Source organism: Mus caroli, unplaced genomic scaffold (assembly GCF_978045245.1).
Source record: "Mus caroli unplaced genomic scaffold, Mus_caroli_1 scaffold_2, whole genome shotgun sequence".
Lineage (NCBI taxonomy): Eukaryota > Metazoa > Chordata > Mammalia > Rodentia > Muridae > Mus > Mus caroli.
The window spans coordinates 88,226,787-88,245,099 of NW_028227257.1; the positions used below are offsets into that span (position 1 = coordinate 88,226,787).

At 42.1% G+C, this 18,313-nt stretch overlaps 1 protein-coding gene across 9 annotated transcripts in view; it reads right to left on the reverse strand.

Moving 5' to 3' along the window:
* Window positions 1–18,313, reverse strand: part of Phf21a (PHD finger protein 21A) — a 142,222-nt gene that overhangs the window by 21,896 nt on the left and 102,013 nt on the right. For 3 of the 9 annotated variants that reach the window (XM_029474157.2, XM_021185653.3, XM_085834642.1), the window contains 3 exons: window positions 15,559–15,810; window positions 14,271–14,360; window positions 11,848–12,141 (listed from right to left, as the gene is read on the reverse strand). In XM_029474157.2, the coding sequence (XP_029330017.1) occupies window positions 11,848–12,141; window positions 14,271–14,360; window positions 15,559–15,810 (636 nt within the window). The remainder of the gene's footprint in view (window positions 1–11,847; window positions 12,142–14,270; window positions 14,361–15,558; window positions 15,811–18,313) is intronic. The other 6 variants (XM_029474161.2, XM_029474168.2, XM_029474160.2 and 3 more) reach the window with 3 other exon arrangements.

Genomic DNA, 18,313 nt, shown 5'->3' on the forward strand with positions numbered 1-18,313 from the left:
TCAAGGACCTCTTGCTCTGGGAAAGCCATCTGTCACGTGCCCAGCACTATGGAAATACCCAAGCAAATGAAACTACTCTCCTGCCCAGACCCAGCAAAAAGTGAGGCCAGGAATTATCTGACTGAGCTTAGAAGCAAACTGGCCAACGGCAGTTAAGCCTCATGATAACTGTAGCTCCAGCCAACTACTTTAATTACAAACATGTGAGAGGCCAGGAACCCAAACTATCCAACTAAGCTGCAGACGGAAGGCAGAGGGGCAACATTCTTAAAAGGATGAATAAAGCAAACAAACAAAAATGCAGGACGACGAGGCCATCAACTAACAATCCTATATTGTGTTCAAACTGTTCTTAAAGAATGAAGGATAAACTAAGGGCCAATGAACTAAAGTTAAGGGTATCCACTGCTGGTACATCTGCCTTACAGAAAAGAGAGCATCCTTTGCCTTTCAGAAGCTTTTCAGTTTCATGAGGTTCCACTTATCTTAGTGCCTGACCCATCAGTGTTCTCACCAGGAAGTTGTCTCCTGTCCAAGGTATTCAAGGCTCTTCTGCCCCACTTACTGTATCATCAGGTTTAGAGTGTCTGGCTTAATGCTGATCCACTTGACTTGAGTTTTGTGCAGGGTGATAGACTTCCAGTTAGATTAGCACCATTTGTTGAAAATGCTTTCTTTTTCCACTATATATCTCTGGCTTCTTTATTAAAATTAAGTGTCCATAGATGTGTGAGTTTACTTCTGGGTCTGTGATTATATTCCATTGATAAATCTGTCTGTTTTTATGCCAAGAGCATGTGGTTTTTACTACTACTGCTATGTAGAACAGTTGAAATCAGGCATAGTGATATCTCCCTAGAAGTTTTTATTATACAGGATTGTTTTAGCTATTCTGTTTTTTTTTTTTTCCCTATATGAAGTCGAGTATTGTTCTTTTAATGTCTGTAAGAATTGTATTGGAATCTTGATGGGAACTGCATTGAAGCTGTACTGATCCATGAGTATGGGAGATCTTTCTGTCTTCTTATATTGTCTTCAATTTCTTCCCTCTAGGACTTGAAGTCATTGGCATACAAGTCTTTCACTTGCTTAGTCGTCCCAATATATTTTATATTATTCGTGGCTATTGTGAAGGGTGTTATTTCCCTGATTTCTTTCTCAGCTCATTTGTTGTTTGTATATAGGAGAGCTGCTGACATTTATGAGTTAATCTTGTATCCAGCCAATTCACTGAAGGTGTTCATCAGCTGTAGGAGTTTCCTGGTAGAATTTTCGAGATCATGTATGCATGTCATAAACATCTAAGAACAGCAATGCTTTGACTTCTTCCTTTTCAATTTGTAATTATTTGTTCTTCAGTTGTCTTATTGCTCTAGCTAGAACTTCAAGTACTGTATTGAATAAATATGAGAGCGGATAACCTTGTTTTATTCCTGATTTTAGTGGAATTGCTTTGAGTTTCTCTCTATTTAATTTGATGTTGGCTATAGGCTTGCTGTAAATTGTCTTTATTATGTTTAGGTATGTCCCTTGTATCTGTAATCTCTTTAAGACTTTTATCATGAAGGGGTGCTGGATTTTTGTTAAAGGCCTTTTCAGTATCTAATGAGATGATCATGTGTGTTTCTCTCTCCGTTTGTTTATGTGGTGGATTACACTGACAGATCTTCATTGTCAGTTCCTCTCTGCCTCTCTGGGATGAAGCCTACTTGGTCATGGAGGATGATGTCTGTGAAGGGTTCTGGATTCAGATTTCAAGTATTTTATTGAGTACTTTTGCATCAGTGTTCATGAGGGGAATTTGGTCTGTAATTCTCTTTCTTTGTGGAATCTTTGTGTGGTTTGAGTACCAAGATGACTGTGGCTTCATAAAATAACTTTGGCAATGTTCCTTCTGTTTCTAGTTCATGGAATAATTTGAGGCGTATTGGTATTAGCTCTTCTTTGAAACTCTGGTAGAATTCTGTGCTAAAACCTTCTGGCTCTAACCTTTCTTTGTTTGGTACATGTCTCAGTTAGAGTTTTACTGCTGTGAACAGACACTAAGACCAAGGCAACTCTTATAAGGACAACATTTAATTGGGGCTGGCTTACAGGTTCAGAGGTCTAATCCATTATCGTCAAGCATCCAGGCAGGCATGGTGCAGAAGGAGCTGAGAGTTCTACATCTTCATCTGAAGGCTGCTAGCAGAAGACTGGCCTCCAGAGAGCTAGGATTAGGGTATTAAAGCCCACACTCACAGTGACACACCTACTCCAACAGGGCCATACCTTCTAAAAGTGCCACTTCCTGGGCCCAGCATATACAAATCATCACAGAGACTTTTAATGACTGTTCCTATTTCCTTAGGGGTTTAGGTGTATTTAAATTGTTTATCTGATTTTGATTTAACTCTGGGAAGTGATATCTATCAAAAAAATTGTTCACTTCTTTTAGCTTTTTCAATTTTGTGGGGTACAGGTTTTTGAAGTATGACCTAATGGTTGCTTGGTTTTCCTCCATTGTCTGTTGTTATATTCTTTTTGTTTCTGATTTCATTAATTTGAATATTCTCTCTCTCTCTCTGTCTTTTAATGAAAAAAGATTTTCACCAACTCCACACCTGACAGAGGGCTAATATCCAAAATATACAAAGAAATCAAGAAACTAGATTTCAGGGGCTAGAGAGATGGCTCAGTGGTTGAGCACACTGGCTATTCTTTCAGAAGTCCCAGGTTCCACATGGCAGCTCACAACTGTTTGTTCCTCCAGTTCCAGGGGACCCAACACCCCCACCCTCGACATACATTCACGCAAAACACCAATGCACATAAAATAAAAATTAAAAAAAAAAAGAAACTAGACATCAGCAAACCAAATAATCCCACTTAAAAATGAGGTACAGATCTAAACAGAGAATTTCCAACAGAAGAACCTCAAATGGACAAGAAACACTTAAAGTGACAGCACATGCTGGCAAGGATGTAGAGCAAAGGGGAAACTCCTCCATAATGAAAACTTGTACAACTACTTTGGAAATCAATATGGCAGTTTCTCAGAAAATTGGGAATGGATCTACCTCAAGACCCAGCTATACTACTCCTGGGCATATCCCAAAAGACGGTTCATCCAAAGGACACTTGCTCAACTATGTTCATAGCATCCTTATTTGTTTTTGTTTGTTTGGTTGGTTGGTTAGTTGGTTTTCGAGACAGGGTTTCTCTGTGTAGCCCTGGCTGTCCTGGAATTCACTCTGTAGACCAGGCTGGCCTCAAACTCAGAAATCCGCCTGCCTCTGCCTCCCAAGTGCTGGGATTAGAGGCGTGTGCCACCACTGCCCAGCACAGCTTTATTTGTAATAGCCAGAAAGTGGAAACAACCTAGATGTCCGTCAGTAGAAGAATGGTAAAGAAAATGCGATACATTTACATAATGGAATGTTACCCAGCTATTAAAGAAAAGAACATCCTAACATTTGAAGGCAAATGGATGGAACTAGACAAACAATCATCCAGAAAGACAGACATTGTGTACACTCTCCTACAAGTGGGTAGTGACTGTAAAGTAAAGTGCAATCATGTCCAACTCACAGTGCCAGAGAGGCTAAGTAACAAGGAGGACTCAACGGGGGACACACGGATCTCCCTGGGAAAGGAAAATAAAACAGATTTTGAAGATGGACTGGGAGCAATTGGGGATAGAAACAGGTGGAATCAAGTGGGGTATGAGTAGGGAGAGTACTAGGAGAGACATCTGCAATTGGGGGTATTTTGGGGGCTGAGGAGAAACCTAGTGCAGTGGAAACTCCCAGGAGTCCACAAGGGTGACCTTACTAGGTCTTTACGAAGACGCATACTAACGGGAATATGGAGCCTGAATTGGCCATCTTCTGTAACCAGGCAAGGGTTCCAACAGATGAATTGGGACACCAACCCAGCCACAAAACCTCTGACCTAATAATTTGTCCTGCTTGGGAGTGGCCAATCAGTAACTGGTCCCACTTGAGGCCCATACCAGGAGAGGGAACCCATGCCTAGGATAGAACCAAACATGACTGGCACACAAACAAACAAATAAACAAACCCCTAAAAACCCAACAACAACAACTAAACCAATGAAGTCAATCATTCCTAATGTTATGTTCTGCTATACTTGTAAACTGGAGCCTAGAATAATTGTCATCAGAGAGATTTCATTTAGCAACTGTTGGAAACACATGCAGAGACCCACAGCCAAACATTAGGTGGAGTTCAGAGAATCCTGTAGAAGAGGGGGAGATGGTCTGTAGGAGCCAGAGGGATGAAGGACACAGGAAAAGGGCCCACAGAATGAGCTAATCATGGTTCTTAGGGACATAACATAGATATCCCTCCATGGCTTCAAACCTAGCAAGGGAATAGGCAGAGCAGGGGATGTCTGAATTCAAGCCAAGTCTGGGCTATATAGTGAGACCCTGCCTCAAAATTAACAAATGAACAAAAACCTCAAATTGGTCCTTTGGGAAAAACACTCAATAAAAGTTATAAACTGCTAGAGCCAAGGAATAAGATAAAATAATGAAAAAGCGGGGAGGGGGATGACATTATTTCTCTTACAGTCAGGAGAGAGCATTATTAAGAAAATAATCAGATAATTGCATGACAATTATGTAACACAAAAGAAATGGACAGGTCTCTACAAGTAAACGACCCAAACTGACCCGACATGACACGCAAAGTCTAAACAGACATAGAAACACCAGAGTGAGACAGGAATCAAAGTCTCCCCGAACAAAAGGGCTACATAGATGGTTCATCTGAGCTTCATCCAATATTGAAAAATTAGTACCAACTCTTGCCACTGTCTTTCAAAAATAGGAGCTCAGGAACTGATGTAAGAGCTCATGAGTAGGCAGGAGCACCTGCTCTCCCAGAGGACCTGGGTTCAATTCACAACACCCACATTCGGGAGCTCACAAGCATGTTAACTTCAGAGCCAGGGGACCCAAAACTCTCTTCAGGCCTCTGTAGGTATGTGTACACATGTGCACATGCATATACACACATAATTTTAAAATTAAAAACCTTACACACACACACACACACCCCTACTGAAAGCTAGTAGACTCAGCAACATAACAGGGTACAACACTTCAATGAAGGACAGCAATAGCAAAGTGAAAGGGAACTTACAGAACAAGAAAAAATATTTAAGAATAATGTCTGCTAAGGGCCCAGTATCCAGGCTAAGTAAGAACTCCTATACTTCATCAAGAGAGAGTGTAATAATTCTACTTAAAAGTGGACACAGAGGGGCGAGAGAGAGGGCTCGATGGTTAAGAGCACTTGCTGCTCTTGCAGACAAAGGACCCAGGCTCAGTTCCCAGCACCAGCATAGCAGCTCACCACTGCCCGTAACTCCAGTCCCAACAGATCTAATGCCGTCTTCTCATCTCCATGGATACACAATGTAGAGACACACAAGTGAGCAAAACACTCACACACAAAATAAATAAACCTAAATTGTTTTTTGAAACAAAAAAATAGAGAAAGGTTTGAATAGATATTTTAAAATATATGCAAATACAAATAAACATAAAAAGAAAACAAATATCATTAATAATTATGGAAATGCAAAAAATCACCATATTTGCATCCTTTATACCCACTATGATAGCTATAAAGAAAATATTCTTAGACTAGCATAAATGTTAAGCAAATGGAATGTACGTGTATTGTTGTTGGAAATGAAAATTGCTGAGTGTGACTTTCAGGAAATGTGATGCCACATGACAAAGCAACCACTCTCAGCCACACATCCAAAGGAACTGTAAACAAGGCTCATACAGGTGCCGTGCACAAATGTTCCCAGTGGCACATCCTGGTCTCAGTGGCTGCACAGTGGACACGTCTCAAATGTCCATCAACAGATAAATGGATAGACAACTTGTGATATACATAAACATGAATATACGTGTGACTATAAACCAGTAAAAAAGAAGTACCAGCAGTGTTCAAAGTAAGTGAATCTTGAAAACATGCTAGCTCAAAGAAGTCATACATAAAAAGCTACTCATTAAATTGTTCCATTTTTATGAAACGGCAGAGTCATCAATGCCACGGACACAGCAGACTGGTAACTGCCAGGGACAGATAATGGGATAGATGGAAAGTAGGTGCTCAATAGATACTGGGTTTTATTTTAGGAAAATGAAAATATTTTGCAACTAGACAGACGGCAATTGCACAACACTGTAAATGTACTAAATGACACTAAACTGTTTATGTTTGAATGGCTAATTATTTGTGAAATGAATTTCACTGCAATTAAAAATATTTTTTAAATTTTTAAAAAATACTAATTTATAAATTATTAATTTATCTAAGTACACTGTAGCTGTCTTCAGATTCACCAGAAGAGGGTGTGTCAGATCTCATTACGGATGGATGTGAGCCACCATGTGGTTTCTGGTATTTGAACTCAGTGCTCTTAACTGCTGAGCCATCTCTCCAGTCCCAGTGAAAAAATATTAAGAAATGAAGAGCAATGATTCTAAACGTTTGGCCTTTCTCTTAAAGAAAATAAAGCATTATTTAGTACTGAAGCTGCCCTAACGATGGTACCTGTTTGCTTATGCTGTGTTTAAAGAGTTACCAGTATTTAACAACTAGGCAGTTCTTCAGAGCATCTGGAATCTGGACTTTTAAGTTGCCAAGCAGCAGTAGCTTCCTCAAGCACCAGCTTTCCCCACTCTACTGTCCGTCCCAGCCACACTTGCTGGGGTATTAGCAATGATGTCAGCATCCCCTTACAGTCATGCTCTCTAGAAAATGGAAAGATCAGACCATGTGTCTGGCCCAGGGCATCGCTCACTATGGCTCCTGCCTCGCACATCCTCCTCACGTCTGCTGGGACTCCTGCTCTTCTTAGGTGAGGAAAGATAGAATCCTCGTCTTGGGCATGTCTAAACCTAAGGAAATAATTTACATCCTGAATTTCAAACCGATGAATGCCATAGATGAATGTCCAGGTAGCGTCATTATGTGAATTTCGTAAACTTGGGCTGAAAGCAAGACAAAATTCCCTTTATGGTAGTGACTGGTGTTCTCAGCTCAGGTTCACTTGGAGGATAGTACTGATATATGCAGACATGACGCTCCTAAGCGTGCCTGCTTTAGGGAGGCTCAAGGAGGAGAGGGGACAAAAGTTAGTTAGATCACACACATCACTTATCAACTTTCATGTCCTTCCTATTCTGCAGGACTCCAGAATATTGAAGTTAGGTTAATAAATAACCCCATGGTGACATCTAAATGTTCATGTGACAGAAAAAGCCACACATCTATAATTTTAAATAAAAAAAGCTAGAACATGATTAAGCTTAGTGAAGTAGGCATGTTAAAAAAACAACATAGATTAAAAGAGATTCTCTTCTACCAAACAACCAAGCCACATGTCCTAAGGAAAGTCCTTGAAGGAAGTTAAATGTGCTTCTCCTGAGCTACAGGAAAGTGACAGCCTACTACTGCTATGGAGGACCCAACCAGCGACAACATCCCACAAGACAAAGACTAGCTCAGAACGACATCCACCTGTCTTCATCTCTGATGGCTCAGAGAAGCTATAAATGTCTGATGCTAGCAGAGGGTGGTTCATGAATTTGAGGAAAAAAACTGCCTCTGTATCACAAAGACAACTGACAAAGAGTGACCCAAAACAGCAGATTCTCAGGTAGAGGCAACAGCTTTCATAGATCAAGAGAAGTCAGTGCACAGGTTCAAAGGTTTGTGACTTTAGTTGAAGCCAGTGCTCATTTTGAAAATCCTAGGGCCCCTGAGAAGCACAGTAACTCTCCTCTGCCTGTGCTCTGCACATGAAGCACACCTGCCTGTGCTCTGCACACGAAGCACACAGCATGGACAGCTGCACATCTGTTCACAACGGTTTATGAACACTGAAAGCCCACTCTAGGTCTTACAGCTCAGATAGATCCCTTTCAAAACATTAGTGTCATTGTCAATGCACCTGGTCACTCAAGAGCTCTGATGGAGCTGTACAAAGATGTTGATGATGCTTTCACGCCTGTTAACACAATGCCATTCCACAGCCCATGAGCCAAGAACTAATTATGGCTTTCAAATCTTATTAGTTGAGAAATACACTTTAAATAAAGCAATAGGAGCCATAGACTGAAACCTTTTGGAAAGAATTCAATATTCTAGATGTTCAAATTCAAGACATATACAGTCTTAAACATGAACAGAAAGTTGACCCTTGTCTTCACAGGCAGTTTTGAAGGGTTCAAAACTACAGCAGAAGCAACAGAGGTGGAGAAAGCAGTTGATACTGGAGTCAGAAGCGGGGCGTGGAGCTGTGCTGGCATCGCACTCATGATGTGACTAGGCTCTAACAGAGGATGGGTTGCTCTGATGATGGAAAAGTAAGTGCTCTCTTGAGATGGAATCTTCTCTAGAGAATATTGGAGACTCATTCTGGTTTTTGAAAGAAACCTTGTCATGAGACAGAGAAATCCCTCATGAAATGAGTGTGACTCAAGCACATCTCTGTCATCTTAACAAACTGCCACCATCACCTCACTTAGTAGCTGCCAGTCTGATCAGTCAACAGCCACCAAGATTAGAGCAAGACCTTCAACTTACTGCACTATTACTGCTTGCTGAAGGTTTTAAAACTGAGATGTGTACATTTATGGACACAGTGGTGCTGCTGTAGCCAAAGACCACAGCACAGTGCACACATGACTCTAAATCACTGGGGAGAGCAGTTTGTGGACCTGAACTTATTGCATGTCTTGCTTAACTGGGGTAGTCTGTAACCAAAGCCCACGGTGTCTATGGTGTCCCAGGGTCTTCAGCCTTCAAGCTCTGTAAGCACCTCTTTTCTCTTAGATCCACATCTGAAGATCTTTCAGTGAGGGTGGATAAGGAGACTCCAGGGGCAGATGTGAGACCAGTATAAGTTTTTAACTTTCCTGCCTTCTTTTCTATATCTACGGGAGAGAAGCCACGAGTCATCATAGTCTGCCATGCTTCCTTCCCTGAAGCACAGCCTCAATGCCTGATCCAAATGCAGAAACTGAGGCTTTGATGGTTTTCTCGTCTTTATATACAAATGCCATGAGCTGCAAAGTAGCTGGCACCTGACCTTTTTTTTTTTTTTTTTGGTGGTATAAGAGATGAAGCCCAGGTCCTTGTACATGCCGGGCCAGAGCTCCACCACTGAGCTACATCCCTAGAGTTCATTTACGTATCTTCAGTAAGTGAATATGGTCATAACCTTTGAGGAAATCTATCAAGACTTGAGAATGCCATATACACAGGCTTAGTAATCCTGTGATCAGGTCTCTAGTTTCCTTATGTCAGCCTACCTACAAGAAGGTCAGTGGGAGCTCTGAAGTCAGAAATTCTGAGAATAGAACCTAGTCTAGAGAGAGTTCCTGCTAACTGTGCTAATCTGTATGACTGCTATGCCAGATGGCCTGCCAACTAAACCTGTAGTGACCAGATTCCTTCTAGCCAAGAGAAAAGCCATACTACTAGCAAGAAGGCCTTCAACTTAGAGCTTAGGTGCTAATAAAATCAAACCATAAGATGCCATTAACATGGAAGTCCGAGACATGAAAAGATGCCCAAGACCTAGAAAAGACTGTGCTAAAACACATAGTTTGCTTCTGTTGTTTTAAAGTTCAGTTAGCAAGTAAATAGAAAATATCTGGAGGTATGTAATAGAAAATGTTAATACTAATTAACTACTGGTAGTAAAATTAATATAATAGAAAATGTATAGGTTGTAGGGAGAGTATCTTTTATAATTTATATTTCTGTGATATTTGCATTTTTAAAATCATGGATGTTGTCTGTATAATCAGAAAAAGAAATGGAAAAATAAGATGAAAATGTGTTTGTATGTGTGTGTATGTTTTTGTTTTTGTTTTTTTAATGTATATGAGCACACTGTCACTGTCTTCATGCATACCAGAAGTGGGCACCGGATCCCACTGCTGATGGCTGTAAGCCACCATGTGGTTGCTGGGAATTCTGGAAGAATAGTCAGTGCTCTTAATCACTGGGCCATCTCTCCAGCCCCTTTTGTTTTTTAAGATAGGGTTTCTTTGTATAGTCTTGGCTGTCCTAGAATTAGCTTTGTAGACTAGACTGGCCTTGAACTCAGAGATCTACCTGTCTCTGACTCCTGAGTGCTGGGATTAAAGGTGTGTGGCACCAGTGCCTGGCAAAAAGCTTTTTCTTTACTTAGCAAAAGGTAAAAGAGAAGTGATGAAAAGTGGCACTGTGCAGTCACCTTCTGAGGTGCACAGAGGCCCCACAGCACGACCAAGACTCAGCAAAGCTTCAAGGACTTGTCCCTTACGCCCCTGTACTCGAGCACACGACTTTCCATATTTAAGCTCCGAGGCCCGACTGCCACACAGTCTAGAAACTTCTGATTTAGTTGGTGTTAGTCATTTGTTTCAGAATAGTCCTCAAAGCACTTCCTGGTGTTTGGGCAGGCTCTGCAGGATTGGTGATGAGCTGTCTTGTGTGTTTCCTGAACACAAAGTTTTATAATTCAACTCTGCTGCCTGGGAGTGTGTATGCAAGATTCTTCTGTTTAAGAAGGCCAAGGCAGCCTGGGACCACCCAACCAGGGGCCACCTACTCAGGCAGAAGACTGAGACTCACCAGAGGCTATTTTCTCATGGATGACAGACCAAGTCTGAGTGATTAGAAACAGCCCAGGACACTGATGGTTTGAGACAAGCACATGATTAAAAATGTTCATAGTAACTAACTACTACAGGTAAAATTTTGTAAAATATTTCAGAAAACGCATAAGCTGGGGGAGAGAATCTTCTACAATTTATATTTCTGTGATGTCTGTATCCTTAAGTCACATGTATTATATCTATATAATCAGAAAAGGAAATGGAAAAATAAAATGGAAATTAAAAAAACAAAACAAAACAACTTTTTCTTTATAAAGTCAAGTGAGGTTTAGCGATGGGAAATGGGACCATGAAGGCCTGTCAAGGAGCTCGGTGCACTACAGCTAGAGGGCAGTCCTGGCTTGCAGCCAGGGCTGGGAGCAGGTGGCAGCCATCTTGCAGCCTAAGCCTCCTGGATTCCAAATTATAGACTGCCCCAGCAGGCCAATGGCTAGTTAAAGCAACTTCTTGAAAACTGTTTTTCTCTGAAGCCTACTGTTGTCACTGCTCTTTCTCTAGACAGGAAAGAGTGATGGTTAGAAATCCCTTCTCCCCAAGGCTGCTCTTGTGCCTTCAAGGTTTTGTTTTTAGAGGTAACCAGTTTTCCTCTAGTCTTACTAACTTTACTAACTTACGATAAAAATCTGAATTTAGAAAATATAAAGGTAGGGCTTCAATGTTTGAACTAAAATAAAATGTCTGCTACATGTAGTCTAGGAAGTTACAGTTTGGTTCTGTGTCCTCTGTGATGATGAAGGAAGCTTCTGAGATGAAATCCCTTCTCTGCTTTGCTTACTGCTCCTGAGCGACTCTCCCAGTCGGGTCCTCACTGGGACTCTCAGTGGGTAAAGTAACCACGGTATTCTCTGTTCCAGTATGGAGTGCTTCCTCCCGGAGGCAGAGGCCTGTCTGTGAATTTCTGCATCAAAGCCAGCAGGGGGAGCACATTTATATAAGACTCTGAAGCCTTGGGAAAACAATTCAACTTAATTCAGGAGAAAGGCTCTTTTGAATATGAGTGAATTATCATACAATAAAGTGATAGGATGTTGATTTGGTGCTGAGATGAAGAACACTTGAGAAAGAGTATTTAGAAAGCGTCCAGCAGCTGCTGTTTCAAGGGCAAGGCTATTGCCACAGCAAGTGCAGACACACTCTGCCCTACCTGTTTCTCCAGGCTTGGTTTGCTAAGCTGTACAGTCTGAGGTCCAGCGAGTCTGGTCCCTGGAGTAGCTATGACAATGCTGGTGAGCTGGGCCATGGGGAACGTTTTGGCTATGGTTGCAGTCTGTCCATTGACAACACGGACAGGGTGGATGGAATTCTGGGATGTGGGGAGGGTTGTGGGTGTAAACTTGGTCAGCATGACAGGCCTCTGGATAAGCTGAGGAGCTGCAAGCATGGGAGGAGGCGCTGGAGCGATAGGAATGTTATTCTGGGCCACAGGCTTGGGTCGAACCTATGAGAGAGAGAAAAAAAAAAATTACCAGAAGTAGCAAGTCTTCCAGTGTTTCCAAGCATACTGGTACCAAGTGTGGCCCATGATAGTCTTCTTCTTCTTTTTTTTTTTTTTTTTTTTGTTTGTTTGTTTTTTTGAGACAGGGTTTCTCTGTATAGCCCTGGCTGTCCTGGAACTCACTCTGTAGACCAGGCTGGCCTTGAACTCAGAAATCCGCCTGCCTCTGCTTCCCAAGTGCTGGGATTAAAGGCGTGCACCACCACCACCCGGCCAATGACAGTCTTCTAAGTCTGAATGTTCAGGTTAACTTAAAATGATCCCGTGATGGCTGCTACTGATATAGTAGCAAGACCTTGTTGCTACACCTATAGATATACATTTCTAAAGCACAAAAGCTTCATGAAATCCACCAACATATCACATTAATTAATTTTAGTTTGAAAAACTAAAACATATTAATTAATTTTAGTTTGAAAAACATGAACTAAATCTTTGATTCTTTCCTGAAAACCTTTCATACAGCTGTTGTGAGAAAGAAAATAGGCAGTCAGCTGGGCGGTGGTGGTGCACGCCTTTAATCCCAGCACTTGGAAGGCAGAGGCAGATGGATTTCTGAGTTCAAGGCCAGCCTGGTCTACAGAGTGAGTTCCAGGACAGCCAGGGCTACACAGAGAAGCCCTGTCTTGAAAAAAAAACAAAAAAAAAAACAAAAAAAAAAAACAGACAAACAAACAAACAAACAAAGAAACCAGGCAGTCCATATAAAGTGCCTAGGACTAGAGGCAGAGTCTCTGAAGATGAGCTCATGCCATTTTAATGTCCAGCCTGTGCTTCCTGTCTACAGGCTTAAGTACTTCCAACCTGTTGTCTACCAGCAGAAAGAGGGAATCTCTAAGACATCCAGTTAAGTATTTGACGGTAAACACTTCCACAGACCCCCTGCTAGGACTCAACCCACATCTCTGCACAATGGTGATGATCCACAGGCTCGCTCTTCTCCAGGGCACTTTTCCAGGATCTTCTTTAAGTCCAACCTGGGTGGCCTCATGGTCTCTGCACAGCCACAGCAAATCTCCTTGGCTTTTTGAATGTACATGGTGTGTCTCCACTCAAGACATGAAAGCCTACTTGGTACTCTCAGCCTGGGACATTTAAAAAATTCCTTCTTCAAAATATATCAGACAGACTTTACTGGGGTTTTAGGTTTCACATTGAATGTAGACTATTCTAGGAAATCATGAATGTACTTTCTCAGTCCAGAATGGTCTGTGTCCCATCCACACATTCAGTCTACCGTACTCCCCTATGGACGCTAATACCCTATAGGCAACTGCGATGCTGCTGCAGCTGTGTCTTGAAAATCAGCATATTCAGGACACAATAGCTTAGAACAACGTTTGCTACCAACAGTAAAGATCTATCTGATAAATAAGAGGATGGTCTTCTCTCATGCTAGTACTATATGACCCCTCACAGACAGACTCCTTTTCCTCTGTGTCTGAAAGCTATACTCTCAGAGCATAAGTGTTGGTCTTTCTATTGGATGGACTACTTGGGGTCGAGCAGAGTCAGTCTAGTTGCTGGGTAGAAAAGCTCGGTGCAGACCCCTATGCCAACTCCTGTAAGCCAGGTGTCACAAGGGCTTGTCTGGCTGTTGATTCTCCTTCTAGTCTTTTTTTTTTTTTGAAAAGGGGCTGCTTGCCCACTCCTCCCTCTCCCCCCCCCTCTTTTTAAAAAAGATTTATTTATTATATATGTAAGTACATTCACTGTAGCTGTCTTCAGACACTCCAGAAGAGGAGGTCAGATATCATTACAGATGGTTGTAAGCCACCATGTGGTTGCTAGGAATTGAACTCAGGACCTCTGGAAGAGCAGTCAGTGCTCTTAACCTCTGAGCCATCTCTCCAGCCCTCCTTCTAGTCTTTTTAGCAAAGTTTCCCTTTGCTAATTAAATATGGTTATATTTCCCCCAACCAAGGTAATGGCGCCACGATGCTTCCCTCTACTGGTATTATCCTGGCCGCCTTCCTTCCCTCAGGTAGTTTCACTGCCTCTTCACTGCATGGGCAAGCCCCTGAGGATACCACCACACTTCCCACGGTTGGAGTTCCCACTGCCTCACTCACCTGTGGAAGGAAGTTTGGACGTGGAGTGAGTCTAGGAGGAGGGATAAACTGTGGTACTTTGATGGGCTGAGGAGGTGTTGCTTGAACCTGCTAAGAAACAGGGAAACATAAATAAACCCGAGGGCAGTCTCTATTCAGTGTCAGAGGCAGACACGCAAAGGACACGGGGCATTTGCCTTCCACACGAAACAGAATTCCCACCTGCTCTTCCCGTGCAATTCACTATGTGAACCAACACCACTTTAGGAACTATTTCCTGTCCCACCTAGACTCTCTGTCCCATACAGTGATCAACCGCACTCCTGTCTCCTCACATACAGAACCACACACACTCAGCAATCTTGGACGGCTTTCTTACACTCATGAACTCTTACATTTATATTTTAAGAGTCAAAACTACATCTTAAGTAAAATCAAATTTACTGTCTGTCCACATGGATTTTCCCTCCCCTCCCCCAGAGATACAAGCTTTACTCAACAGGGAGCAGCTTTCTTTCTACAGAGAACTTTTTCTCCCTTTTTTCTGGCTTTTTGAGACATGGTTTCTCTGTGTCACCTTGGCTGTCCTAGAACTCACTGGACCATGCTGGCCTCAAATTCACAGAGATCCACCCACCTCTGCCTCATAAGTGCTGGATTAAAGGTGTGCCACCACACCCAGTCTATAGAGAACTTGGCACTCCTCGTGTCTGGTTGAGGGATAGGGCTGTGTCTCTAAGGACTCCTGGGTGAGCGGCAAACCTTCAGTTTGTTGCTACTTTAACTCATTATTGATCATTATTCAAAAAGTCACCAAGAGTTCTGTCATTTGAAGAAGATAACTGAGTATAACAATTTGGACCTGGTTCTCATTAACTTCTAAGAACAACAGTATCTGAATGGCTTGATCCAGAAATATCCTGGACAGTCTTGTTCAAGTGTTTCCTTCAGGTGATCCTCCCTCTGGAAGACTCAGCCTGTGGAACATTCACCTCCGAGTTTCTTGAGTATTTTTCAAATGTGCCCCAACCAACTCTAAGTACTTCCTGATTCATTCAATTTAGAGGGATAATAAACTAAAAGAATGTAGCAGAGGGTTTTCCTCAAAGCAGAATATAGCACAGGGGGTTTCAGCACGCAGATTTCGATGTGTGTGTGCACATGTGCATGTGATAGGCCTATAGGGGAGTCTGCTTTGCTAGCAATGATAGGAGCTCAAAAACCCAGCAGGAGCCCAAAATGGATACCCTCTTCAATGCACAACCTGAACCCTCTCATGTGAACACATGAGTAGCAGCTGCTGGCTTACCAGAGTGACTGTGTTTTTTGCCACAATTTGGACAGCCTCTGCCCCAGGCCCAGTGACCTTACTAGACGTCTGGAGGTTGACTGGTGTGTTCTGCACATCAGTGCTGAGCACAGCCTTCTGGCTGTTGATGGCGGTCACCATAGCAATGGTAGGTCTCTGGCCCACAACAGAGGCAGGCATGGTCGCAGTTGCTGCTTTCAAGACGAGAGGTAGTGTCTTTGTGGTAATCATAGAAGCTGTAGTTACAGTCTTCTAGGAGACACGGAGAACAGATATTAGGAGACCGAAATGTGATCCCACTGAACCATATGCTGCTGAACTCCCAAAGGAAACAACGCAGTTGAGTTTGTCTATGAGCCTTTGCGTATATAGAGCATGCTTCTTATAATAGAGAGACAAACTCTAGTTTCTCAAGTCAGGGTCACTTGTAAACAGGAAAGTTCACTGTAGTGAGTGCCCTCATGTAGACATATGGTTTTAGGAAATGGACAGTACACATCTACATGTACATACCAGGAGCCCACTTAATGCTTCTGGGTTTTCTAACTGCATAGAGTCAGTTAATTCCCGTCTAAGTTGCACACTGTCTCTATCCCTGATTGCTATAACCTCAACTGATCTGGCAATTTGCCTTCTATGGCACAAAGGAAAGGTGTCATCTTTCTGAGAGCCCCCTGGGAGAGCAGAAGAGAAACTCACAGGAGGATCAGCATAACTGCCACCTCAGAGGCAGTAAACCCCAGGCTGCAGAGAAAGATGCTGTTAACGAGTACAGGAAACACCAGTTTCCTATTCCAAAGGGAGGGGTGGGCCACTGCCTGAAATCTTCCTCTGGAGAACTGAGGTGGAAATCATCAGTCAGGGAACTGACCAGGTGGGAACAAGCTCCTGCCCTGGATCTTGGAGGAGGCGTTTGGTGAGGCCCCAGCTGACACTTGTATTTCTGGAGCTCTGGAGCTGCACTTGCCTGACTTTTTACTAGAATGATTACAAATGTCTGTTACAGAAACCACCTCATTACACCGCATACACATCTACCTGGCACTATGGCTGGTCGTGCACAATGCAGACCTTCCAGGAACACAAACATTCATCGCCAACTTACTGGTTCTGATATTTATTCCAAGTTTACTTTCCCTTCCAAAATGTAGTGAACACTTTGGCAGCCACCAGCTGTGCCTGGCTTTTATAAATTGCAATTAGAAACTGAAACGGTCAGTCCGGTGCTTGTACTCGTCATGTCTTCTAAGCCATATGTGGTACGGCCTGGCTGGCTGAACAGTGTCGGGAGAGCAGGCCCAGCCCTGCAGGAGTCCCCAGCAGCCCTCTCTCCTCTGCACACCAGGAAAAAATCACCCTCAAGTTTCTCCTCCACATCATGTGAGCACCACGTATCCAGATACTGAGCGTACAGAATTCTTTACCTTTTCTTCCTGATATGTGTTTGCATGTACATATACTCATCTTTTAAAACCTCCTTTTAACAACAACAACAACAACAACATGTAAAGCTGTGGACTCACCCACCCTACCAGCACTCCTTATTAATGTCTACAATTAAAACCACCCAAGGCACAGCACGGGCAGCTCATGCCTCCCACCACTGCCTTCTCAAATGTGAAATGGCACCTGGGCAGCAGGTTAGGGTTGACAAGCAGTTGACAGTTAAATGCCATTTGATCACTGGAAGTGCTAGAGTGTGCAACAGCAAAGGCTATCTCACAAAGCCAGCTGTTGTATAAAGAGTTTTAAGCATAGTAGGCTATCAGTTTCATCTTTCAATTTAAAATGCTTGAATACAAAGAGCTTTTGAAGAGGTAAGTGAGCAAGCCATAGTAGATGGCCTTTAATCCTAGTGTAATACAGACTGTGGACTGATGGTCTGCTCAGCAGAACCCAATGACAACGATTTTAAGACAGTTTATATGTTGATATTGCTTTACATGTGGTCAATGGACTTTCATTTAGAATACTTCTAGTTGAGGCCATCATTTTCAATATTTTGATTAACTCTAAACTGATTATTCTAGCAAATACCGAATAAAAACACAAATCTGAGGGTGTTTATATTTTATTTTTACCTGGATTATATATTACTGTTAACTTAATGTTTTCATAACATTAAATCTGACAAGTCACTTCACACTGAAACTCAGGATTTTATTCTCCTTTATATGTATTTAATTGTGGCTGATTTTATTGGATATAGTCTAACATTTATATAATTATACATAATACATAGGCCAAATACCTAGTATGAATGTCTCAGTGAAAACTTCTTAACAAATGTACTCATAGATTAGTTAAGATTCCCATTTCTTATCCAATCTTATCACTCCATTCCAAATATTTGGGAACAAGGAGCAAACTCGTGAAGTGTTAGGGTTTAGACAACAAGGGAACTTTGACATCCAAGCATACTGAAAATGTCTCAGCTGTCCACAGGAAGAAGAGAAGATGCAGAGAGGTTGGAAGTCCAGAATGAAAGACAGTGATTTTCATAGAAGTTGTGTTTGGACCTGGGTAGATAATGCTACTCAAGTCTGATCATCTTCAAATGAAGTAGCAGGTACTATGGTTCCATAAACATCTTTAATTGTAACAAAACTTGACTTCTATGAGCTAGCAATTCATGCAGACATAAATGCAGTAGCACTAATGCAAAGTCCTTCTGTTTTACTTTAATAAATTAAAAATATTTAAAGCTTATTTTATGTGTACGCACGTGCTGCCTGTATGTATGTGTGTGCACCAC